This window comes from Neomonachus schauinslandi, chromosome 14 (genome assembly GCF_002201575.2).
Source record: "Neomonachus schauinslandi chromosome 14, ASM220157v2, whole genome shotgun sequence".
Lineage (NCBI taxonomy): Eukaryota > Metazoa > Chordata > Mammalia > Carnivora > Phocidae > Neomonachus > Neomonachus schauinslandi.
In genome coordinates, this window is record NC_058416.1 from 37,267,446 (window position 1) to 37,294,152 (window position 26,707).

Genomic DNA, 26,707 nt, shown 5'->3' on the forward strand with positions numbered 1-26,707 from the left:
GCAGATGAGAGGTGATTCAACTAATGTCGGGGTACCCAGGTTTCCCATTGCTCGGTAACTGAAGGGGGGGGCTGCAGCCACGAGTCCTGGCTCTGCTACTGGCTGAGTGGTGTGGCTTGGGCTGCCGCCGGGCCTTATGTTGAAGACCCAATAGCAGTGCCTGTTTCCCAGAGTTGGGAACAATACATAAGTTCATACATGGAAAGTTCTTACACAAGAGCCTGGCACATAGTAGGTGCTCATTAAATGTTAGCTCACGTTATTATTACTCAGCAGATGAGAGGTGATTCAACTAATGACGAAGTACACAGGTTTCCCATTTCTCGGTACTAGCAAAATTAAAACGAACCTGCTAAAGTAATAAGAAAATCCAACTCGTTTTCAAGAAAATCTCTATAAAAAATTTTAAGCCATAAACCACCAGTGGGCACCAAGGCTTAGGCTCTCCCGCTCCATTTACTTTCTATCTTGAAAATCAGCAGGCTGCAGCCCAAGTCTGTGTGTTCCTTCTTAAATTACTTTGACTCATTCATTCACGCAGCTCATGTTTGCTGAACCCCTACTGTGTACCTGGCAAGCTATAGGCAGCTGGGATAAATCAATGAACGAAACAGAAGATGCTGGTCTTGGTGGAATTTAGATTCTAACAGGGGAAATTAGATAATGAATAACATAATAAAATAGCAAGTAAATGCTATGGAAAAGAGAAAGGTAGAGCAGGGCAGGGGTGAGCAGTGCTGGGCGGGGGCTGGGGTGGGTGAGCAGCCGTTTGCAGGACCAACTCCAGGGAACCTGAGTGTCCACCACTCGTCTCTTTCCAGTCTCAACTCCTCACTCAGACCCTCAAGCCTTCCATGGGCCTCACTAGACCCAGGCCCCCTCAGAAGGACCGTTAAGTGTTCGCTGCTGGTGGGAGTCCTGCAGCAGCCCAGCAGAGACTGAGGCACGTATGGGGGGTTAGCCTGGTTCCAAAGTCCCAGTCCTCAAAGAAGCCTCCATCTCTTGTGACAACTCCACAGTTGCAACTTCCGGGATCCCTGAAAGCGACGTGCCGGTTGCAGGAGTAACCCTTACTTCAGGGCCTCGTGGAGAAAGTGAGATTTGAACAGACACCTGAGAGAGGGGAAGCCAGGAGCAGAGCATTCCAGGCAAAGGCCCTGCCTCATCTGTTCAGGAGCCAGGTGAGATGCTGGAGCACAGCAAGCCTGGGGGCAGGGGGTGGGGGTGGGGGGCAGATCACTAGGGCCTGAGAGGCTGGGCTTAGGACGTGGGCTTTCCTTCCGAGGGAAGAGGGAAGCCGCTGCAGGCTCCTGAGCGGAGGGGTGCCATGGTCCCTGGCGGTGTGGAGGGCAGATGCAGAGCGGCCTCATTCTCCTGGGTGGGAGCAGCGAGCGCTCAAGCCAAGTTTTCTTTCTGGTACATCATTCACGGTGCTCCAGTGGTGACGACCCTATCGTGTACCCTCTTAAACAGGCACCAAACGCCTGGCCATCGTATACAACTTACACTTTGCCATATTAACAGTAACAAGAAGACATTCTGCGATCAATAGCAGCTGCTATGGATTCCAGGGGGAGGGTTGAAGAAAACGAGGCAGTGACAGGAGCTATGAGTCAGCCCGTGTCCCTCCCAGTTCACTGCTCGAGGGTCATTACACAGTCTGATAACTGACCCTGCCCCGAGAGGGCATGCCAGCGAGCTACACCGAAAGTCAGGAGCCTGGGGAGGGTGCGGCTGGCCCTGCACTGAGAGCTCCGGGGTCTGGGGGCTCCCCTTCCCCAGCCAGCGGTCACAAAGCCTGCCCCTGTGATGGGCAGGAGGGCCCAAGTGTATCCAGCAGTGTGAGCATTCACAAAACCGAGTTACTTCTGCCCTGCTTACTGTCCCTGCTGGAGATGATGTGCTTATTTTTAGCCATCATGTGATTCTCCAGTATTTTCCAGGCTCTGCTTGAGTCACTATGGTTTCAGAGAATTTTTCATGCTGGGAAAAAATGCACGAAAGAACTCCTCCTCCTCAAATGGCTCAAGTATTAAAAAATCTAACCTCTGAATAGTTATTTGAATGTGGTGTATTTCTTGTGATAAACTGACTTTTCACACCTCTCATATCTTGGTAACAATGAAGTGTGCTTTGAAACACACGAGGTGCTAACCAGTCACTTAGTTCAAATTGTCCTCAGAGCAGTTTCTCTCTAGAAATGGCGAGAATCCCTCACTCCCATGAAAACAATCACATCAGAATCCCAACAATTTAGGGGAACCTCCTTCCCCCCAACCTGTTTACTACAGCAATAAGAAAAGCTGGTGGCTGAAGCAGCCTAACAAACGTACCCAGACCACTAAGAATGAAAACACAAAGGCATCACCGTGACCTCATGGTGTCCCTGTGCTCCTGGCATACAGCAGTCCTTTAAGCAAAAGCCTTACAAATTAAGACGGCTATTTGGGGGGAACACAATGACTTCATAATGTACAGATACAGTCCTACTGACTCCATTGTCAAGACCAGTGCTTTAGGTTGTTTTTCTGATGGTGGCCAGTCAGCTGTGCTCTTAAAACTATCTTACCCAGACTCCCTTGCAGAGAGAGAGACATGGTCTGAGGCCACAGAGCAGTTGGAGCTCAGGGAGGTGAGAACCAGGGCTGAGCCCCACAGGAGTCCTCTCCTCTCCTCTTCTGTAGCTGGCTCCTGTCCCGGGCTCTCTGCTTCCACCAAGCAACCATTAAGCCAGAAACGTGGGCATCACTTATCCTTGGCTTCCCTTCTCCTTTACTTTTCATATCCAATTGTCAAGTTTTATTGACTCCATCTCCTTAAAAAGTCTTCATAACCCACATGGCCCATGACCTTTGTTTAGGCCAACCTCCTCCCCTAAATGGTCCGTTGTAACAGCTTCTTAGCTGTTCTTCTGGATTGTAACTCTACATCCTCCATGGATTTTCTGTACGAAAGAGCAAACTTGTACTTAAAACTTTTTAAATGACTCCCAACGGCCCCCTTTGAAGTGTAAACCTCTGTGACCAACAGAACCTAAGGTGACCCCCTCCCCCCAGTGAGCTTCACCTCATGGTAATCCCACCTTCGTACAGTCCCTTCCCCTAGAGTATGGGTGGGACCTGCGTCTTGCTTCTGAGAGAATACGGCAAAGGTGATGGGAGGTCACTCTCATGATGACGGTACTCTACAGAACTGTTTGGCTAGCGTACATGCTAGAGAGAATCCCCCTACTGGCCTTGAAGAAGCAAGCTTCCATGCAGTAAGCACGCATGCTGGAAAAGCCCACGTGGCGAGGGACTGCAGGTGGCCTTTGGGAACTGAGAGCTGCTGCTGGCAAGAAACCGAAGCCTCAGTTCGGCAGCCTCAAAGAAACGGTCACAGCCCAAGGGAGCTCTCCCCAGTTAAGCCTCTGATTAGACCAGAGCCCCAGCAAATACCTAGACCGCCACCTGTGGAACCTTCAAGCAGAGAACACAGCTAAGCTGGGCCTGGACTTCAGAAGGCGGAAGACAATACGTGTGGTGTTGTTTTAAGCTGCTAAGTTTGCAGCAGCTGTTTTGCAGCACCACGACATGGAGACCACCTCTCAACTCCTACGAGGGTGCCCCGCTCACCTCTGCAGCCTTACAATCTCAACATTCACGCGGAACAATGTGCATTTCACTCAATATGGCATATTCTCTGTTGACATCAACATTCTACTCTTTCTGAAAGCTTGCAGTGCTCCTGTCCATACTCCTGACCTGGCTAACTTCTACTCATTCAGCAAGTCTTAGTCAAATCTCACTCTTCCCCAGGAAGCCTTTCTAGAACATGCAAGACCAGCTCAGGTGGTCTTTCCACACACCCTGATAGCATACACCTCACTTTACTGCTACTGTCTATTTATTGCCATGTTTTGTCACAAGGCTGTAACTTCCTTGAATCACTGTGTATCTCCAGAACCTCTTACAGTGCCTTAAATACATGTTGAGAGAATGAACGAATGAGAATTCAAGTAAAGCTTTCATAAAAAGAACAACACGTCCAGTAAATAGGAACTGCGCCTTAAGAAATTTTTTTCTGAGCTACTGTGTAGGGCACCATGCTATTTCCTAAGCTATAATACAAGGGGCTCCTCATGTGATGGAGATGACTGGGGAGAACATCAAAAATAGCCATATATCAGCTTAAGGACTGCGTCTTCCTGGATCCAAATGGACACGCAGTGATTCAATTGAAATCAATTCAACAAATTCTAAATGAGAACCTTCTATGAGTGTGGCAAATGGAGAAAAAATTACTGAACAAGACAGAACTGGCTGATAGTTTAGTTCACCCAATTCAAAGGGAGTCTAGAAAATTCTTCAAAGTCAAAACTATTTTCTATTCCTGCCCAACACACCAAGTGACAAAGGAAAGAAAAATAGGTACAAAGGTGACCGGTGATATTTTGTTTATGGAAACTGAGAATAAATGCTAAGTCATTGCCTTTTGAGGCCACACAAGTTTTACTGTGAGGTTAAGAAGCCAAACACCAAGTTATTATTCCTTTGGAGAGAAAAGGGATGATCAGAGTAACCTGTGGAATTTAGTGCAAAACCAATTAATATTTCAACATACCCAGGAAGCAGTAAAAATGACCTGATGCTGGTTATGAAAGGACTCAGTGCTGTTTACGGAAGGACTAGGAGGGTTTGGTTCCCAGCTGCAGGTGGGACAACAAAGGAGGCCATGGGTCCTCTGCAGAGTCCTGTGGGAGGGAGCAGAGGAGGGCCTGCCAAAACATTTGCCAGTTTTGTCTGAGGGGCATATTATATTCCTCTGAAATTACCCAGACCATCTACTCAGAGAAGGATTTGAATCAAAGGATTAAGAAATCCGAGATTAGTAATCCCACTCATCTGGGGCTCAGTATGCCAGGCTTCATACATATTTCTGCTCCGAGGTCACTGTTTCCTGCACTGATGGGTTTATAGAAAGTAGGGTAACGCTCACCAAGAACCTGTTGCAAGGATGCATGAGGCTGTTTTTAAACTTGAAAAATTATTGCTATTTTACAAAACGAATGCCATTCAAATTGAACAGCATGTGCTCTGTTTCAAGCCTACAGGACACTGCAGAGTCCTTTAGGTCCTCCAGAGGCTATGCAATTTGAATGTGGTTTGTGAAAATTTACTGTGGTTCAGAATAGTGTGAGGAGGAGATAAGAACATAAAACAAGACCACATCCATGATACGTCAGAGGCATTATAATGGTTTCAGAGTGCAGGCTCTGGAATCACAGGGTCAAACTTCAAACTTTGGGTCCCCTTTTCCAGAGTGTGACCCTGGCAAGTTACTGAACCTCTCTGTGCCGCAGCTTCCCCACCTCAAAAACAGGGGTGATGGTTGTAGGTTTTGATCTCTAAGCTTTCAAAAATTCTAGTTTTATGGAAAATTAGGTCCTATTTTGATTTCAAAAAGCCAAACTAAAAGTTGTACACTGAATTAGTAAATCACCTGTCAAAGATGCGGTCTCAGTAAGCAAACACATTGAGATGCAATCAAAAATGCATGGCTGTTCCTAGGAAGAAGGTTCTTGGCCTCATCCTCAGATACCACCATAAGATTCCTATCAGAAGCTCCTGAATTCTTCATGTTTCCAAACTCACAGATAGTCAGTATCCTGGCAAGGCAGAGCCCTGTGCATATTGTATGCTGTGGTTTTATCCTTACAGGTTGAGAAATGCAGTTTCAATTGCTCTTTGAGGAGAAAACTATCCTGATGCCCAGTGGTGCATCTTCTATATCTTACCTAAGATGGATGTGTAACCGGAGGAACAAAACCACCAACACCTTTCTTCCCATGAACAGCCCTCACGTGGAATGCAGCTTAGCAATGGGATGGTTTCTTACTAGCAGGAGACCAAGGGGGTTCAACACTGACGCAGGGCAGGGATGGAGTGAAAGAGACAGTGTTCATGTAGTAAGACATGCTAGCATCTACTGGAAAACAATTCTCACTATTTACGAGATTAGTAACAAGGCACCTCTTACTTGTTTTGAGTTGATACTACATGAGCTCTTAAAACGAACATCTATCTGATCCTTGAAGAAGTGAACAGGTATGTGGGTGGTACAGTATATGGTTAGATGATGGGGGACTGAGAGGGCAGTTAAAAGCAGGAGCATGAATAAACAGACATGACTTATCTTGATGGGGAGACCATGAAGGGACAAGAAGGCTGCCTGGGCCTCCCCTACGGCTCTGAGACGTCAAGTGCCATCATGGACCGGTCTGGTCTAAAGAGCAGACATGGGAAAATGCATTTCTTGGAATAAATAATGGCTTTGGGGTGAGAGCAACATTTATGTTTAAAGGGCAGACTTTTCTCAAAAGGTAAGTGAAGACCAAGGTTTTGTGGGTAATGAGGAAAAGGAAGTCCTGCATGAAGGCACAGGCCTTCTGGACCCTCTCAGTGAAATTTAACTTCTTGAGTACTTTTTACTTGGACTCTAATTAAGTCCCTGTTAAACCAAAAACATCAACACTCTTTGGAGCAAAACACCAAAAGCTGCAATGTCCCCAACAAAACACCACAATGTCTATGATATGATCCAAAATTACTCAACCTATGAAGAGCTAGGAAAATGTGACAGGTTCTCAAATAAAATCAACAGATGCCAATCGTGAGGTGGTCAGAATGGTGGAATTAGCAGACACGAACTTCAAAGCAGCTATCTCATAACCACGCTCAGTGAAATACGGTCACAGTAAATGAAAGGTAGGCAATATCAACAGAGAAAGAAAGAAAGTGAATTACCACCGAAAACATGCAATAGTTGAAATTTTAAAAATGCTCAACCGAAGAGAGATGACATCGAGGAAAAAGAGGGTAAGCCTGAAGATGTATTAATAGAAACCATCTAATCTAAAGAAGAGAAAGAATGCTGGGAAAAAAGTGAAGAGCACCTCAGGAAGCTGTGCGGGTAATTTCAAAAGCTCTAAAATATGGATAAACGGAGTCCCAGAAGGAGAGAACAGAGAGAATGGAGTTGAAAAATATTTGAAATAATGGCTGAAAACCTCCCAAATATGGTAAAACACATAAACTTAGAGATTTAAGTAGCTTAATGAACTCCAAAACAAGATAAATTCAAAGAGAATCATGGTTAGGTACATCCCAGTCGCACTACTGAAATCCAGAAACAAAGAGACTCTGAACCCACCCAGAGAGAAACAACGTATTGCACACAGGGGAAGAATGATTAGAATGAGCAAGCACTTCTTTTTTTTTTTTTTTTTTTTTTTTTTTTAAAGATTTTTATTTATTTGACAGAGAGAGACACAGCGAGAGAGGGAACACAAGCAGGGGGAGTGGGAGAGGGAGAAGCAGGCCTCCCGCCGAGCAGGGAGCCCGATGCGGGGCTCGATCCCAGGACCCTGGGATCATGACCTGAGCCGAAGGCAGACGCTTAACGACTGAGCCACCCAGGCGCCCCTGAGCAAGCACTTCTCATCTCTGGAGGCCACAGACACTGAAACAACATCTCTAAAGTGCATAAAGAAAGGATGATCAGCTGGAATTCTTTATCTACGGCAATTTTCAATAATGAAGGTGAAATAAAGACATTTACAGTGAAAGGAAACTAAAAGAATTTGTTGCCACTGGACCTGCTCTACAAGGAATGCTAAAGCAAGTTCTTCAGTCTGAAGAGAAATGAAATCAGTAGGAAACGCAGATACTTAGGAATGACTGAAGAAGAGTGGAAATGGTAAAAGCTGGGGAGAAAAGCCCTCTATTTTTTCTTTTAATTTCTTTATTGCTTAAAACAGTACTGCCTCATAGAAATGTAATGTTAATCATGTAATTAAAAAATTAAGGACATGAATTTTTATGTGCAAAATACATACAATATATACAGATTACGGTTCCTATATATAATCAATAAAATTATTAGAGGCTTTATATTCATTTTCTTCACACTAAGTTTTCCAAATCCAGCATGCATTTTATACATACAGCACATTTCAATGTAGAATAAGCACATCTGCTCAAGAGCCACTTATTGAACAATGCCGGCTTAAAGCCTAACTTGTAACATTGCCTTACAGGATTTATGATGTATGTGGATGTAATACAGATGACGACTGTAACAAAGGACAGTGGGAGGAAGGGCTGCCAGGGTTCCACATTTTACATGAAGAGATAAAATATGTGTTTTAAGTACACTGTGAAAAGATAAATATATATATATATATTGTAATTCTTAGAGCAACCACTAAAAAATTAATGCAAAGAGATATAGTTAGGAAGGCAATAAATTAAGATGGAATGTACAGTATTTTTAAATTCCAGAATATGGATATAGCACCTAAAGCACAAGCAACAACAACAAATAAACAAGTGGGACTACATCAAACTAACACGCTTCTGCTTTAGCAAAAGAAACCATCAACAAAGGGGAAAGACAACCCACAGAATGGGAAAAGTATTTGTAAACCATGTATCTGGCAAGAGATTAATATCCAAAATACATAAAGAACTCATACAACTCAGCAGCAAAAAAAAGCAAATAACTCACCTCGATTAAAAAAAAATGGACAGAGGACCTGACCAGACATTTCTTCAAAGATATATGAAAGACCAACAGGTATATGAGAAGATGCTGAACATCAGCATTCATTAGGGAGATGTAAGTTAAAACCGCTATGAGCTATCACTTTATGCTGCTCAGAGCAGCTATCACCAAAAAGATAAGAAAGAACAAATGCTGGGGAGGATGTGGAGAAAGGGGCACCCTTGTGCTCTGCTGGTAGGGATGGAAATTGGTGCAGCTACTACAGAAAACCGTAAGGAGGATCCTCAAAAAATTAAAAACAGAACTACCATATGATCCATCAATTCTACTTCTGGTTATTTATCCAAAGGAAATGAAGACAGTAACCCAGAAAGATATCTGCACCCTCATGTCAGTAGCTGAGACATGGAAACAATCTAAATGTCCATCAATGGATAAATTGTTGGACAGACACACAGAGAAGTATTTTTCAGCCATAAAAAAAAAACAACAACAAAATCCTACCATTTGCAACAACACGAGTGGACCTTGAAGGCATTATGCTAAGTGAAATAAATCAGACAGAGAGACAAAGACTGTATGATCTCACATGTGGACTCTCTAAAACAACCAACCAACCAAACTCAGAAAAAGAGCTTGCACTTGTGGTTACCAGAAGCAGAGAGCAGGGGGAGGTGAATTGCAAGAAGGTGGCCCAAAGGTACAAACTTCCAGTTATAAGTAAGTACTAGGGATGTAATATACAACATGATGACTACAGCTAACACTGATGTATATCTACAGAAAAGTTAAGAGAGGAGATCCTAAGAGTTCTCAGCACAAGGAGAGATTTTTATTTTCTTATTGTATCTGTATGAGAAGATGGATGTTGGCTGAACCTACTGTGGTAATCATTTCACAATAAATGTAAATCAAACCATCATGCTGTATTCCTTAAAATCATACAGTGATATATGTCAATTATTTCACAATAAAACTGGAAAAAAAATAATCATAAGAAAACCCAGAAGACAACAGGAAAAGAGAAACAGGGGCGGCTGGGTGGCTCAGTCGGTTAAGCATCCAATTCTTGATCTCAGCTCAGGTCTTAATCTTGGGGTCGTGAGTTCAAGGCCTGTGTTGGGCTCCATGCTGGGTGTGGAGTGTACTTTAAAAAAGGGCAGGGGGAAGAGAAACAGAAAAAACAGAGGGGAGCACCTGGGTGGCTCAGTTGATTAAGTGACTGCCTTAAGCTCAGGTCATGATCCTGGAGTCCCGGGATCGAGTCCTGCATCGCTCCCTGCTCAGCGGGGAGTCTGCTTCTCCCTCTGACCCTCTCCCCTCTCATGCGCTCTCTCAAATAAATAAATAAAAATCTTAAAAAAAAAAAAGAAAAAAGAAAAAACGGCTGCTCCGGGGCTGTTTGATCTTCTCGATATTTTTCAGGATCATGTCATGTAGAGTGACATATTGATTCCTTAAGGTCTGATATGATGAGCCGAAGGCTGATATATTCTTTCTCATCAGTCTCTGTCACAGTGCGGCGATAGTCCTCCACATGGGGATATTTAGCTATTTTAGAAACCAATTTGGCTCTTGTAATATAATATCTAGAAATCTGGTCCAGATAAGATGCAGCTTCACTCTCAACAGTTCTTAGTTCTGCAACTGTCTCCTCCTGAATGGAGACCCCGAAGTTGTTCCCATCTTCTATCCTGGGAATCAGGAGCTGTACCCACATTTTGACCATATTACATTTCTCAATCAGCAGCCGGATCTCAGGTTTCACTTTCTCAATAATGTCCACTAGCTGCTGGTTGCTTTTTAGCATCCCATTGGCTCAGTTGATTAAGTGACTGCCTTAAGCTCAGGTCATGATCCTGGAGTCCTGGGATGGAGTCCCGTATCAGCCTCCTGCTCAGCGGGGAGTCTGCTTCTCCCTCTGACCCTCTCCCCTCTCATGCTCTCTCTCAAATAAATAAATAAAAATCTTAAAAAAAAAAAAGAAAAAGCGGAGGGGACAAGCAGAAAACAAATGATAATATGGTAGGCCTAAATGCAGCCAAATCAATAATTACATTAAATTGTAATGGACTGGATATTGCAATGTCCAGAGATTATGAGGATGAATAAAACTGCAAGACCCAATTATAAGCTAAACAAGAGGCACACTTCAAATATAAAGTCAAAGACAGACAGGCAGAAATTTAACTTATCATGGGGAAGGATATACCATGCAAACAGTAAGCGTAAGAAAGGTAGAGTGGCTGTTTAGTATCAGATAAAATAGACTTCAAGACTAAGAGTTTTAACAAAGATCAAGAGGGACACCTCATAAAATGTAACGGTCAACTCACTGGAATGACTTAATCATAAATATGTATGCACCTAATAACAGAGCCCTACATACAGGAGACAAAAATTGAGAGAACTGAAGGGAGAAAAGACAATTCCACAATCAATGTAACACCTTCTTCACAGCAATTGTTAGAACTAGACAAAAACAAAAATCAGTAAAAACATAGAGGATCTGAGTAACATTATCTACTACCTTGATCTAACTGATAGTTCTAAAACACTCTACAACCCCAAACTGCAGGATACATATTCTTTTCAAGTGCATGTGGTACTAAGAGATACCATATTTTGGGCCATAAAATCAAGATCAGAACAAGGACAAAATCACTATAACGTGCTACATTTCACTGCCTCTCCTAAAAACACAAAACAGAACTTCTTGGGAAAGTAAAAGTAACTCTTCTTTCCCCAAAGAAGGTGACAGGCAATGTTTACTTAGATCACAGGTAGTCAACAAATAAACCTATGAACAGCCTTAGAGAACCCAAATTAAAGACAACTGAGAGTATTTACATATTCATAGTTTTGGAAAAATACCGTTAGGATTTATTTACATCTACATTGAGGGATTTAAGTATGATTGTTCAAATCCTTTATTCTATTATACTTCTCAGGCTGCTTCCTTTTTGAAACCATCTAATATTTCTATTGATCTCATTTTAAGGCTGGAACACTCAAGTCCCTGAGGAAAAGAGAAAGCACAGACTCAATTTCCACAGCAACTCTAAATGCATCACACTGTATTTGTATATGAGAATTTGATTTAAATACATTAATATATGTGAATTTGCAATGTGTCTAAGCTGTGGTTGCTATAGGAACTGCAACTTCAAATTTCCTTTTAAGTTTAGTAAGTGCTCATACTTAACAAATGAACCCCCCCCCCCCCCCCCCCGCTATCTTGAGTTGCAGATAAGGCTCACTGCAATAAACTTATAAACATCATGACTCACAATGATATATGCACTTAACAGAGCTCTATCATTATGAAAATGTATATTTTAACACAGGCTCCTCGTTGGTAGATCAAAAGCAATTCAAGATGCAATTCTTCAAAATGTAGATAGAACAACTTGTCAGGCAGCCATTCACCCTCATGTGGTAGCCTCTGCTTTTGCGAAAGCTTACTGCAGTGCAGGTAAGTCATCCAACTACACACAGACACCAACAGGCTCTACGGCTTCTCTGAAGCCGCAGAAGGATATTTTGTGTCTCTACTGAAATGGCAGAAAAACCTAGCATGTTCTCACAACAGCAGAAGGCACTGAGTATGTGGAGTGCATCTATTTCATACAAAAGCCAACAACCCACGGAGCATGGCTATAGAAGTAGTCTGTATGATGAAAAAACTTTTTTGGGGGGGTCAATTTAGACTGTACTTAATTATCAACATGTGGAGGATCCATTCCATGATCATATTTCCACTCTTAATATGGGCCCTTTACCACAAGATGCTCTGGAGCTTCTCCTTACTGCTCTTAATGTATTATAGTCAGGACATGCAAGTTACTTTTAATATTAGCCTAAGGAAATACCTGGGGAGAAAGATCCACTGCAAAATCCATCAAGTATCCCAAAGCGAAACGAAAAAATAAAGATGATCTCCTGCTTTCGATTATACCAGCCAGTGCTTATTTCCACTAATGCAGATGGTTGAGAAGTGACAAGGCTTAGAGGCAGGACAGAAATTACTGAATGTTACTGACACGGCATCACTGTCCGTTAACTGTGATCTAGATCTGAGAATTCCCAGAGAGCTGACCCTCACACCTCAGCATCAAGCATGTTGCCTTCCATTTTGGGTGGACAAAATCGGACTTGTATATAAAGAAGATGGCGCTGAATGGGGTTTCACTGTAGAGACTGTAAGTCGTTCATGGGGGAGATGATTATAAACAGAATCTTAAGAATTAGAAGGGAACTCTGAGTTTATCAGTTAGTACATGCTGGTGTCCCACCAATTCTGAGGGATATGGAGAGGCATGGAGCTATTTGATTCTATGATAAAGCATTCAGGCTGCTGGGCTGTTTAGCAAGCTTTCTGAAGTTTTTTGGCTCCTCCTTTACTGATGCTTATACTTTCTATTGCTGTCAGTGTAGTCCTTGCCCTAATAAGTTATGTGCTGAGACACCATATCCCCATGTTTGTTACACATTTTATATTATAGATTTTACAACACCTATTCTGACTCTTGGAAGACATTTTGGTTTACATTTTCTTGGCTATATTCCCAAGAGCTGGATACATGACCTCAAGAAAAATGAGGTCTTACTGTATTTATAGGAGCCTTTCACCTATTATAGCTTTTAAAACAGTGTTCTATATGTGATGTATACCTTGCTATAATTTTTTCCACAGTATAGTTTTTCCATCCCACAACGTCCAAGAGACAGAACCTATTTCATTAAAAAGGGTATGACTGGCCTGACTTTTGAAAATAATCCTTTCTCCCTGATTAAGACCAATGCGGTGCACATGGTCAAGGTATTAGGAACACGAGTCTTAAGAACTACTACCTTCTGGAACATGAAAAATCCTATTTATTACCTGTTGACTTCAATGTGTTTCCTGAGCTGTGTCACCTGAGAGGTTAGGCTCTGGAAGAAATATATTTGTTTCAGGTTCATGGACATTCTATCAAAATAGCATGCATTTCTCTGTGGCTTCCGTGACAGACCAATGGGGGACACCTGCTAGAAAACAAGGCCAAGGCAGCACCATGAGCAGTGGTCTTGGGGGAGCAGGAGCAGTGGTGCCAATCCAAGGACACGCTGTGACTGTGGAAGAAAAACAAACTTCTGAGGCCTGTCCGATTTCACTACTAAAAAAACTTGGGGGGGAAAAAAAAGTGGCAGCTGAGTTTTAAGATGAATCTGTACATCATTAAGAGCTCTAGAAAAAGACCCTAAGATGAGAAATGCCAGGTGCCCTGAGTCTCCCCTCCCGCCCATGTCCTCCTCCTCCATCTGCCCACCAAGTCCCCCACGCTGGACAAAACACACCACTCTTCTTCTTTACCCCCATCTACTGCACTGATCAAAGTTTCTGACAAACTTGAAGGCCAATTTGAACTGCCGTAAATTTTTGTTCCCCAAAACTCCTTGTGGCTTTCTACCCAACCTCTCTCTAGCACTTGTTAAACTGAAAATAAAAATAAAATTCCCCTTCCTCTTTAAGTTTGTATCAACACCCTTGACCTCATTTTCTCCCTCCAGCTTAAGGGTCCTACTCCACAAATTTCCCCTCCTTTTTCCAACCATCAACTATTTCTTCTCCATGGACCTTTCTCTCATCTTACAAACTTGCCCATTGTGCCTTGTCCTAAAAGCAGACGAAAACAGATCAAGGACAACACCATGCTCCTTCCAATCTCACTTCTTGAGGCTGTCAGTTTTTCCCCACAACTCAACGTTTTTCCTCAACTTTTTCCCTAATGAATTTGGTGAAGGTGGAATGTACTCTTACTGCATGACTTTACCATTTGTGAGGTCATGCCCTCGTCCAGTCTCTGGAATCTAGGTTTATGCACTCAGCATCTTAACAGACCCGTTCTCTCAAGGATTATTCCTTACCTCCTGGGAGCCCGGTATCTTTGGCCTCTTTTTGGCCTTCATCCTATTTGATCTCCCCACAATTAATATTCGGCACTGCTGGTGATCCCTCTTTCTAGAGATTTCCTACTGTTCATTCTCTGATGCTCAGTTTTCCTAATTTTTTCCCCTGATGTTCATGTCTTTTTTCTCAGCTTCCTCTTTTTCCTCTTGGTCCTTAAATGTATGTATTTCCAGAGATCTGTGCTTAGCTTAGTTTATTTTATATAAACTCATTCAATCTGTGGTTTCAAAGTTGGATTTTTATGCTATCCTTATCTCCTTCCTCCAATTCCTCCACCCACTCTGGGTCCCATCATTCCACTGAATGACCCTAAGTTGAGAAATCCAATGGGCTCTTCCAGTCCTCGTTTTACTTGACTCCTCCACAGATTGAGAAATGTCTCAGTTGGCCATTCTGTTCCCTACCTTCTGCTTCCTTGACGTGTCATTCCCTCATTTCCTTTAATCTTTCTGGCATCTTCCCTGCTCTTGTGCAAACCCTTCCTTTTCTGCCCACTCAGTGTTAGAGTTCTTCAAGCCAGTCTCTCCCCTTCCCAGAGGGCTCACTTGTAGCCGCAATGACATGGATATCTGGAAGCCCCACAGATGGACCCCTCTAGCCTCTACAACATGCCTGTGTTGTTCAGTATTAGTATTCTTCTAGCCACCTCTTATCCATTCTCATTGGAGGTGGGGCATAAATAAGGAATTTGTATTATTTACCAAATTAATGTGACTGATTTAACAAGCATGAGCACTGGTTTTTACGATGGAACAAGAGTTTCTGAGCATTTCATCATTTAACTGTCCAGTACCCCAACTTGTGTAATAATGACCACAACTGTACAAGAACACACTCCTGCTTGATAAAGTCTATTTTTTATGGAAGGATGTTTATATCTTTGAAAGGTTCGATCCACAAAGGTTTAAAAGATTTTGAAGTTCTAGGTATTCATCCCCAATGACTTTACTTTTGGACCAAGTTGGATAAAATGAGGTCTTGCTGAATATTATCACACAAAAATTGGCACTGACCATATAGGAGATAGGATGCATATTTCATAACTTTCTTTTGAAAGATTATAGATTATTCATATTTAAAAGCATAAATTGGTTCATACCCTGATTTGTACCGCCAGCAATTAAGCAGTAAAAATATTTCAGTTGAAATCTAAACAGACTTGGTATTTTTCAGAAAAACATACCAAGAAAATGAAATCGATCCCTGGAGTATGATCTTAACACACAGCTTGAATGATAAAAAGTGAGTAACTCTGCCTTTTTAGTAGTTTAAATCATGATCATTAAACTTACTATAGATAAGGCATGCTGGGAAGATAAGATGGTCAAATAGACAACAATAAAAATCATCCAGAGGCATAAAGAGACTGGCTGCTGGGAAGAATCAACCCAACACAAGAAAGCACAGATCAACTGGAGCCATTGCCCCGAAGGAAAGCAACTGCAGCTTTCACTGTTCCCATACCTGCGGTGGGGGAGTTTGCATGGTGAGACTTTTTCGGCAGGTTGAAGATCTGTTCGCCTGGGTCGGGGGGAGGAATTGCATCTTGCCCTTGCCGTGCTTCCACAGGGTCATATTCCTTCCCATCGTAGTTAGCATCATAGAATTTCTTAAACCACTGAATGAAATCCAGGTTGTCCTGGAAACGCCCTTTCACCAGCTTCTCCACTGGGATCACCTGCAATATAAAATCGCCGTGAGTCATGACCCTGTGTGTACTTAACACAACCAAAGGGTTCCCTGTAACTATTTCCTACACGTCCACGATTACGGACTACTGGTCGCCCCACAGCTTCTTGGCCAGCTATGTTCTAAAAGTCACCTTTCTCCCCCCATCATATTAAAGAAAAGTTAAACTAAAATGCTGTAGGTGGTTCTTCTGAATTATTTCATACTTCTGAACAAATAAGACGAAACAAGGAATACCCTTAGCTGTCAAGAGGGGCTGATCCTCTTCATAATGGATTTAACTACTCAAGCATCTCCTTGCAAAAATGGGGGTTCTAGAGGGGAGGGGGGTGGGAGGATGGGTTAGCCTGGTGGTGGGTATTGAGGAGGGCACATTCTGCATGGAGCACTGGGTGTTATGCACAAACAACGAATCATGGAACACTACATCTAAAACTAATGATGTAATGTAGGGGATTAACATAAGAATACTAACTAACTAACTAACTAACTAACTAACTAACTAACTAACTAAATAAATGGGCCTGGGATGTGGTGCTCTTTCAAGATTGATGGATTTTCCCTCTTTCTTTCTAACCTTGCTCCAGTGGTGCTGGACTGAACTCCTGTAAGGATTATAGCTACCAGACAGTGTGAATGAGACTCAGATTGATGCAAACGTACACTTATCTAATGGTTCATATGAAGCAGAAGAAACTTTCCTGTTTGTTATTGTTGTTTTGTATTTACACACTACAGAGAGACAAGCATTAAGAACAATGGCCTGCAGGGCGCCTGGGGGGTGGGGGTGGGGGGGCTCAGTCCGTTAGGCTGCCGACTCTTGATTTTGGCTCCGGTCCTGATCTCAGGGTCATGAGATCAGCTACACAGGAGCACCGCTAACGTGCCATGGGAGAGGAGAGGGACAGAAATGGGGGCTGCTTAAGGGAGTCCCTGAAGGCATTCTGCACTATATTCACCTCAACTTCTGAGACAGAGCTCGGCTTTTCATGGATTAACTCTTTCTACGGCAACCTAGACAGCCAATAGATATTCCCTTTAGAGGAACTTTCAGAATCATGACAGGAAGAAATGTGGGGTGACTGATTAGCTTTACTTCAGTGGGCAGTTATTTTTGAAGGAAAATGGAAAAAAAAAAAGGACTTAGTTATGCAAATTGTGCCGTTACCAGGTTCTGGCTTCCTCATTTTTGAGTGGGAATGCTAGCTGAATGTAAGCCATGAGAGCTACAAAGCTGGGGAGTGAGTCTGATCACTGGTACACAATTCAGACACAAACCTAGCATTCAAAGCACACAACTTCACTGTGTAATAATATGAACGGAAGCCATTTATAAATTAAATTTTCAGCAAGGCTTTTGCCACCTCAGGAGCCGGATACCATGGATATCCTAAAATGGATCATCAAGACTACTTAAAAACAGAGAAAGACCTTAAGTATCAACAACCACTTGAAGGAAAAAAACAACTGAAGCATTTTAGGCCAGCCATTAAACAAAATCATTAGCAATGGATTTTTCAAAAATGTTTTTGATGAAGCTAAAACTGAAAAGAACTCAAGTATGGAGCAAAATAAAGAGAAACTTTGGGAGGGGACCACATTTTTCGTGAAGACTCTTCCAGTCAGGGAGACTTGGATGCGGATCTTGCTCTCCTCCCAGACTTAGTGAAGTCTGCCCACACCGAAGAATTCCTTCCACACATGCACTTAATAGTTGACTTTTTATTGTGCCAAATATTTTCATGTTTTCTGATTTATAACTTTTGTTTATGCTGATACTGATTTTTAAGTGCCTTCTTAGGGAATAAGGCCCTTTAATTAACATGGTACTAGATTTTGTTTTCTGCCAAATGTTAACATTTAGAACCAGTTTTAGATGATGGTACTGCCTTAACTGTTCCAAGTAGGCACTTACTTCTGTTGACTTAATTTCACACTCCCTATCAAAATGGAAGTTCTGGGGGCATAAGTTCAAAATCTGGGGTGGCAAGCAAATCTGCACACAGACACTTCCCACCTGTGTTACGCTCTGCCAAGCATGCACAGGGACCATTGCCTCTCCAAGGACCCTTGGGTGAAATCAGAGCATATTAAGCTAGAGAGGCCAAGAAAGGTGATGAAGGCCAATCTCCCTGCACCAGAATTTTATATTCAACATTCTTAACAATGGCTCATCCAGTCTCTCTGTATATGCTTCCACAGAAATATAGAGCTCCCTAATTTGTTACATAGCTACTTATGAGTGTTTTTCTTTTGATCTAGAAGCATGTATAGAGAAATAAACCTATGAGTGGGTGTTTTACTTTTTGATCTAGAAGCATGTATAGAGAAAGGATACAAAAAGGTATAGAGAAGTAATACTGTTAATTAGTAAGGAGAACCTATGTAGCTCTGGTTTCCAATACATATAGAAGGAGCTAATTGGAAATTAACCACAGCAAAGGACAAAGTTGAAAAGACTCTAAAAGGTTGAGCTGTTAGAGGTAGGTCTCTTGAAATAAAAATTCTGAGAAAACAAGAAGCAAAGATTTTAACATTTGGTAAGAATGCTTTGATTTAGGAAGATATTAATTACTTTAAAAATATGTACAGTTTAGCAAACTTTTCTCTGTTCCTTTAACCTGTCTAACAGTATTGACGTTTTTCATTTCCATGGCCTAGTTACTGCTACTATTGATGCCAAGAAAAGTTTCCTGTTTTTCTCGTTTTTTTCTCTTCCCCTTATTCAAAATTCCTTTCTTCCCAAAGCTATTCCCTCTAAGAAATATATCCTAGATAATGACTATGGATTATATATGTATTTGCATAACAGGAAGCATGCAGAGACTGAGTGGACTTTAGCGATAGTCCTTTAGCTGTCAGTTGAGAGATTTCCTTAAATGAAAGCCTCCTACAAATATGGGAAGTGAGGGTTGATACTTTATGCTAGGCACAGACTCCAGACTACTTTGACAATATCAAGATATATACCATTGATACGTCTTTGGATTTTTTGCATTTTGGCACAAAAACAATTTTAAGGAAAGACCCTGCATTTTACGGAGGTGTAAGTTAGTTTCCTACCTTATCAACATTCATTCGCTTAAATGATGCTTGCAGAAGTTTAAAATTGTGAATATACTCATGCTCCAACTTTGCTTGAAATTTTACTTTCTTCAAACTAATGCAGCCTGGAAAGAGCATGTCCATGAACTGGCAATAAGCAGCTCCTGGAAAGAGAGGAGAAAAATGCTGAGGTAAGTCTGACTGTAGCCAGGTGTGACTGAGGACTTCGAGGCAGGGAAGAAGCCCCCAACTGTGTGCTCGTCTCTCCTCCCTCATTCACTCAGGCTGGGAGCCGGAGGGGAAGGGACCAGGCCTCCAGGCAGCTCTGGCCACTCTCCCCATTCCTAGTCACTGCGGTACTGAGGCTGTGTTCTCCAGAGCATCCCCACATTCCACGAACAGTGAGCAGAAATACATTAACACCAAGGGAATCAGGGTAAGAATAACTCTTCTTAGCTTTCATCAGAAAAAAAGAAACATTTTTTACTTCTGTCTAGATGCTACCTGCTCCAAGTCATCAAAATATATAGATGTAAAAGAAAAACAAAGTTTAAACACAAGAAAACCGCAAAACTCATGAAATGTGTAGCTCAAAAAAATATGCATGAAAATACAAATATGCTCAAGCTGTTTTATATCCACCTTGCAAAATGACTTAGGTGAAACTGGATAACTAAACCATCTAATGCCAAAAACATTGTATACCAATTTAATTCCAGGTCAGAGCAATGGGGTCCTATATTAACATGAAGGATGAAGACATGGAGACTCTGAAACTTACAGAAGTTGAGAGTCATGCTGTTTATGACTGAGGAATCAAAATAACAGAAATGTTCAATGAGTCCCCCGAGGAAATGGTTCTAGAAAAAAGGATTAGTAAGTGTTTCTTATTTATTTATTTTATGAAGAACTCTTACATCATGACAATTTCCACTAGAAAATCCCAGCGAGATGTTTACTGATTCGTATCTTTTTAACAGTTAAGGCAACAGGCATTTAGAAAAGACATTCAAAGCCAGAATGATTATTTTTCTTTTACAAGGAGGAAAAGCAATTGAGCAGCAAGAATGAGAACAAGATGCCATTTCTGTGTTCTCTTTCCTTCTCCAGATCTCTTGGTCTGTTTCTATAATGTGCTAATGATGGCCTTTCTGGGACATGAAAGGCTCCCCTCATCCTCTGGTATCAAGGTTTCTGTGAGAAGCTCTTTATTCCATTTGGGAGATTCACCTTTACATTGGAAGAAGCCAACTCACCTCTTAGGCCATAGATACTGAGCATCCTTTATTGAGATAGGAATCCAAGATCGAACACGGCGCCAGGGATCTAAGGGCTGCCTCAACAGGAAATGGTGAGGCAGCTCATGGTTCGTAGGTAAGAGTATAAAGTAATGAACGATAGACCACAGTAAATATCACCTCCAGAATCTTTGCATCTGTGAGGTTTCCCCTTAGACACCAATACCCTGAGCACAAACTAGTATATTCCTACTCAAGCAGATGGGCTCTCTTAAAAACAAAATAAGACAAAAAACACTGGAGGAGGTAAGAGAAACATCATGATCTTGGGGGGGCATTCTTACAGTCATAATTCAATTATTCAGGTCTTCCTTTTGAAGTGCCCCCACATGGAGCAAATTCCAAGAGCCATTTGAGCAGTATTTTTACAAGAGATGGGGTTGTCTAAACATAACTGTCTCGTTACCCACTTTTTGAAGAGTTATTCTTACTTCTGTAGTGTTTAGCATAAATGTACTTATATAAGATCCAGATACCTATGTATTCTTACAAACTAACCAACCAATTCACTCACTTCCCAAATTTAAAAAGTAGTAATAGCTTTTGGAAAGAAAAGCAAACTTGAAATAGGGAGGGAAAAAGGAAAAACCATTTCTAGTTCACCTAAGGAGAACCACTGTTAATGTTCTGGTATATAGCTTTTTTTTTTTTTTTTTTTTAACTCTAACAGATTGATTCCCTTCTGGGTCATTAATGGTCTCTACTGACATTTTTAATGGGTGTCCGATTTTTATATCAGGCTAAGCAACTTTCCCAAACCAAGATTAGATAAATATTCACATATATTTTCTTCAAGTATTTTATGGTCTCGATTCACATTTACATTCTGAATTCATGTAGAATTTATTTTGGTCCATGACATAAAGGATGGCTCTAATTTTAGTTACTCCAAATGTCAGTGGGAATCTGTCATTTTTGGCATGCCAACATTTGGGCAACTTCCTGTCTGGGTTGATGGTACAGTGCCTTGCCTCCCAGCACAGCACTGATGGTGAGCAGACATCCTTTTCCCCATCCCCAGCAGTAAAGATGCAGGCCTGTGTTCTGGGCTCTGCCTGGATCTCAGTCTTAATAATGACAGAAAAACACAGGGCCTATTAGCATTTAGTCATGGTGGCACTGGTGGGATCTAGAGTCCTGTGACCACAACACAGTGGCATCCTAGGCCAGCGGCACAAGGGAGGCTCTGTTCCCAGCTTCTGGCTTGATTTCCTATTGACTTGACTGAGCTACCAAATATTCTTCCTGTAAATGTGTCTCTGCTTAAGCTTGCCAGGATTATTTTTTGCTATTTTCATTGGCAAATGCCAACTGTTAAAGTCAGCTAGGCGTTGAACGTCATCATTTCATGAATAATCGGTATTTTTCCCACTGAGGAAAAGCATTAGCTTTACTATATATTGCTTTCCTAATACATGCATTTAGGTCTCTTTCTAGACTTAAATTTACTTTGGTCTGTGTCAGTGGTTAAGTTCATACTCTGTTCATCAAATACTCTAATATATAGTATTAACTGTAGAATAATTTCCCTTCTTCCTCAAAATTTAATTGTCTTAAATTTCATCATGCATTCTTTCCTTTCTATTTTTATATTTGTCATTCATGGCATATAGAAAACAGATTTTCTTTAAAAAATTAGTCATTTACTAAATAACAGCTCTACTGAGATATAACTCACATATCAAAGTCCAACTTTTTAAAGTACAGTTGACTCTTGAATAACATGGGTGCTAGGGGTGCTGACCCTCCCACACAGTTGAAAATCCGCATGTAACTTCTGACTTCCAAAAAAACTAAACTACTAATAGCCTACTGTTGACTAGAAGCCTTACCAAAAGCCTTACCAGTAACAGTCAACATGTTTTGTATGTTTATATGTATTCTATCCAAATACTGTTTTCTTACAATAAAGCTAGAGAAAATGTTAAGAAAATCACTAAACTACATTTATGACACTGTACTGTACTTATCTTTAAAAAATCTATAAATGGAAACGTGCAGTTCAAACCCATGTTGTTCAAGGGTCAATTGTATACAATTCTGTGGCGTTGAAGGTATTCACAGAATCATGCATCCATCGCTACTATCTAATTCCAGAAGGTTTTCATTATCACCAAAATAAACTTCATACCTATTAGCAGCCACTCTCTCCCCACCCTCTCCCCCCGATCCTGGTAACCAACTGCTGATCTATTTTCTGTTTTTATGGATCTGCCTATTCTGGACATTTCATATAAATGAATCATAAATTATGTAGCCTTTGTGTCTGGTTTTACTTAGCAAAATCTTTTCAAGGTTCATCCATGTTGTGGTGTGCATCAGAACTTTGTATTCCTTTCTATGGGTTAATAATATTCTGTTGTGTGCATATACCACATTTTATTGATTTACTCATCAGCTAATGAAAGTTTGGGTTTTCACTTTTGGCCTGTTATGAGCAATGCTACTATGAAATCTCGTGTACAAGATTTTGTGTGGACTTAAGTTTTCAGTTCTCTTGGGATATGGTACACCTCTATGTTTAACATTTGAGGAACTGCCAAACTGTTTTCTATTTTACATTCCCACCAGAAATGTATGAGGGTTCCAGTTTCTCCACATCTTCACCAATCATAATTGTCTTTTTGATTCTAGTCATCCTAGTCAGTGTGAATTTTGATTTGATTTCCCTAAAGACTAAGAATGTTAAACATCTTTTTCATGTTTTTGGCCATTTACAGATCTTCTTTGGAGAAATGTTTATGCAAATGCTTTGCCCATTTTTTTTTTTTAAAGATTTTATTTATTTATTTGAGAGAGAGAGAGGATGAGAGGGGAGAGAGAGCACATGAGAGGGGGGAGGGTCAGAGGGAGAAGCAGACTCCCTGCCCAGCAGGGAGCCCGATGCGGGACTCGATCCAGGGACTCCAGGATCATGACCTGAGCCGAAGGAAGTCGCTTAACCAACTGAGCCACCCAGGCACCCATGCTTTGCCCATTTTTAAAGTGAGTTATTTTTCCTTTAATTGGTGAAAGTTTTTTCTACATTTTAGGGACAAGTCTCTTATCAGATATCTAATTTGCAAATACTTCCTCCTGTTCTGTGGATTGTCTTTTTACTTTCTTGATAGCATCTTTTGAAGCACACATGGTTTTGCTTTTTTTTTTTTTTTTAAATATTAGAGAGAGAGAGAGTATGCAAGCGGGGGGGAGGACAGGTAGAGAGAGAATCCCAAGCAGACTCCTCACTGAGAACAGAGCCCTACCTGGGACTCAATCCCACAGCCCTGAGATCAAGATCCAAGCTAAAATCAAGAGCTGGATGCCTAACCAACTGAGCTGCCCATGCACGCAATACACATTTTTACTTTTGATGAAGCACAATTTTTTTTTTTTGTCACTTGGGCTTTTGTCATTTCTAACAAACCCCTGCTTAATCCAAGATCATAATGATTTACACCTACATTTTCTTCTAAAAGTTATATAGTTTTAGTTCATACATTTAGGTCAGTGATACATTTTGAATTATTTCTTATATATATAGGTGTAATGGTGGGTCTAATTTCGTAATTTTGCATGCAACTATCCAGTTGTCCTGGCACCATTTGTTGAAAAGACTATTACTTTCCATTCAATTGTCTTAGCACTCTTGTTGAAAATCAATTAGTTCTCAATGTATGGGTCTATTTTTGGGCTCTCAATTCTACTTATATACCTATCCTTATGCAGTAATAGTCTTGATTACTGTAGCTTTGTAGTCAGTTTTGAAATCAAAAGCAGAAGTCCTCCAACTTTGCTTTTCCTTTCCAAACAGGTATTCTGGTTTCCTTGCATTTCCATATTAGTTTTAGGATCAGCTCAACAATTTCTGTAAAAAGGCAGCTAAGATTTTGATAGGGATTGGACTGAATCTAGAGATTTGGAAAATACTGCCATCTTAACAATAGTTAGTCTTCCAATCCATGAACATGGATGTCTTTCTACTTAATTTCTTTCAATGATGTTTTCTAGTTTTCAGTATATAAAGCCTTCCACTTTTAAATTTTTTTTTTTTAAATGCTATTGTAAATGGACTTGTATTCTTAATTCTGTATTTGGATTGTTCATTGTTAATATACAGAAATACAACTGATTTTTGGGTATTGATCTTGTATACCCTGCAACCTTGCTTAACTCATTTTTCAGTTATAATAGTTTCTTATTGGTGCTTAGGATTTTTTTTCACGTACAAGATCATGACACATAAACAGGGAAAATTCTTTCTAAACTGAATGCTTATTTTTCTTGCCCAATTGCCACGGCTTAAACCTTTAGTACAATGCTGAAAAAAGTGCTGACAGTGAACATCCTTGTCTGGTCTTGGGGGGGGGGGAAGCATCCAGCTCTTCACCACTAAGTATAATGTTAGCTCCAAGTTTCTCACAGATAGCATTATCAGATTGAGGAAGTTCCCTTCTATTTCCTTTACTATTTTTTAAAATAAAAGGGTGTTGAATTTTGTCAAATGCTTTTTCGGCATCTGTTATCACATGGCTTTTGTCCTTTATTCTATTAAATGATGTTTTACATTGGTTTCTTTAATCCCATTTGATCCAACTTGCATTAATCTCATTTGATCATGGCACATAATCCTCTTTATATGTTGCCAGATTCATTTTGCTACTTTGAGAAATTGTGCTATTCATAAGAGATACTGACTGGTCTGTAGTATCTTTGGTTGGGTTGATACTGGCCCTCACAGAATAAGTTGGAAAGTGTTTCTTCCTCTCATGTTTTGAAAGGATTTGAGAAGGACTGGTGTTAATTTTTTTTTTTAGACACTTGGTAGAATTCACAATTGAAGTCATCTGGGCTCTGGCTTTTCTTTCTGGGATTCTTTAAAAATTACTAATTCCATCTCCTATTTATAGGTCTATTAAGAATTTCTATTTTAAGTTTCAGTAGTTATGTCTTTCTAGGTGTTTATCCATTTTATCTAGGCTATTTGGTTTTTAAACATTCACTTTCTAACTCATGAGTTTTTTTTTTTTTTAAAGATTTAATTTATTTGACAGAGAGAGACACAGCGAGAGAGGGAACACAAGCAGGGGGAGTGGGAGAGGGAGAAGCAGGCTTCCCGCTGAGCAGCGAGCCCGATGCAGGGCTCGATCCCAGGACCCTGGGATCATGACCTGAGCCGAAGGCAGACCTAACTCATGAGTTCTAATAAATTCACAGTTGTTTCTCTTCAGTTTCCTAGAGACAAATAATACATAAAATGATATTTTGTAATATATTTTTATGTATGTATATATGCTTATATATATACTTTTTTTCTTTAGCGAGACTATCTCCTGTTCTTCCTTTAAGTCTGTTATTGGCCACTGATTTCTGATATTGTGGCAATTTTTCTTCTGAGTTTTACCAACAGCGGATACCTGCCTTTTCAGCAACCATGAAGACAATAAAAATGTTTTCTCCTTTGATCTATTAACTGATCAATCACATTCCAGATTTCCTAAAGTTGAATCACCTTTGCATTCCTGGTTTAAGTCCCAAGTGGGGATGTTTACTAAGTTTTTCTTACAGTGCTGGTTTAGATTCACAGATGCTTCATGATTTTTGCACCTATACTCATGAGACTGACTGCAACTTTGTGTGCTTCTGTCCTGTTTATGATTCTTTTAAGTTTAAAAAATATATTGGGAACATTTTCCTATTTTTGAGGGTCTAAAAGCTTGTGCACTAAAGTAAAAAAAACAAAAATTTATTAGATTGCCAATGGCACAGTTTACTCTCTGTATACCGTCAGCTTTTCCCACCTCTATGCTTTCAGAACCACATGAGCAAACAAGCAGAGTCATTTTTATCCAATAGGCAACGTAGAAAGAGTAGATCATATTAGCATCTCCAGTAAATGGTACACTATATGATCACTTAAGGTATTCTATCATAGGTCATATTTTCTAGAGTCAAAGGAACCCCTGAAAATTTTAAAGAAATAGCTTATTGACTTTGGGAAGTATGCTTAAGATTAGTTGTGACTGCCCCTGGGTATGTCCGTCTGGGTATTTTCAACTTCCAGTTCCCCAAATCTCTAGTGCCAAAGAGACATCATGAAAAGAATAAAGTTAATTGTTGCTACTAAGAACATGGTCAAGAGTTCCTGTTGGGGCAGGAAACTATAACCACGGCATAACTTGAATAAGGCTGTTGTATT

At 40.8% G+C, this 26,707-nt stretch overlaps 1 protein-coding gene and 1 pseudogene across 4 annotated transcripts in view; both read right to left on the bottom strand.

Moving 5' to 3' along the window:
* LOC110576919 overlaps nucleotides 1–13,515 on the bottom strand; it is an 18,892-nt pseudogene extending 5,377 nt beyond the window's left edge.
* MAPRE2 (microtubule associated protein RP/EB family member 2) overlaps nucleotides 1–26,707 on the bottom strand; it is a 155,122-nt gene that overhangs the window by 19,455 nt on the left and 108,960 nt on the right. For all 4 annotated transcript variants that reach the window (XM_021686091.1, XM_021686090.1, XM_021686089.1 and 1 more), the window contains 2 exons: nucleotides 19,250–19,395; nucleotides 15,962–16,175 (listed from right to left, as the gene is read on the bottom strand). In XM_021686091.1, the coding sequence (XP_021541766.1) occupies nucleotides 15,962–16,175; nucleotides 19,250–19,395 (360 nt within the window). The remainder of the gene's footprint in view (nucleotides 1–15,961; nucleotides 16,176–19,249; nucleotides 19,396–26,707) is intronic.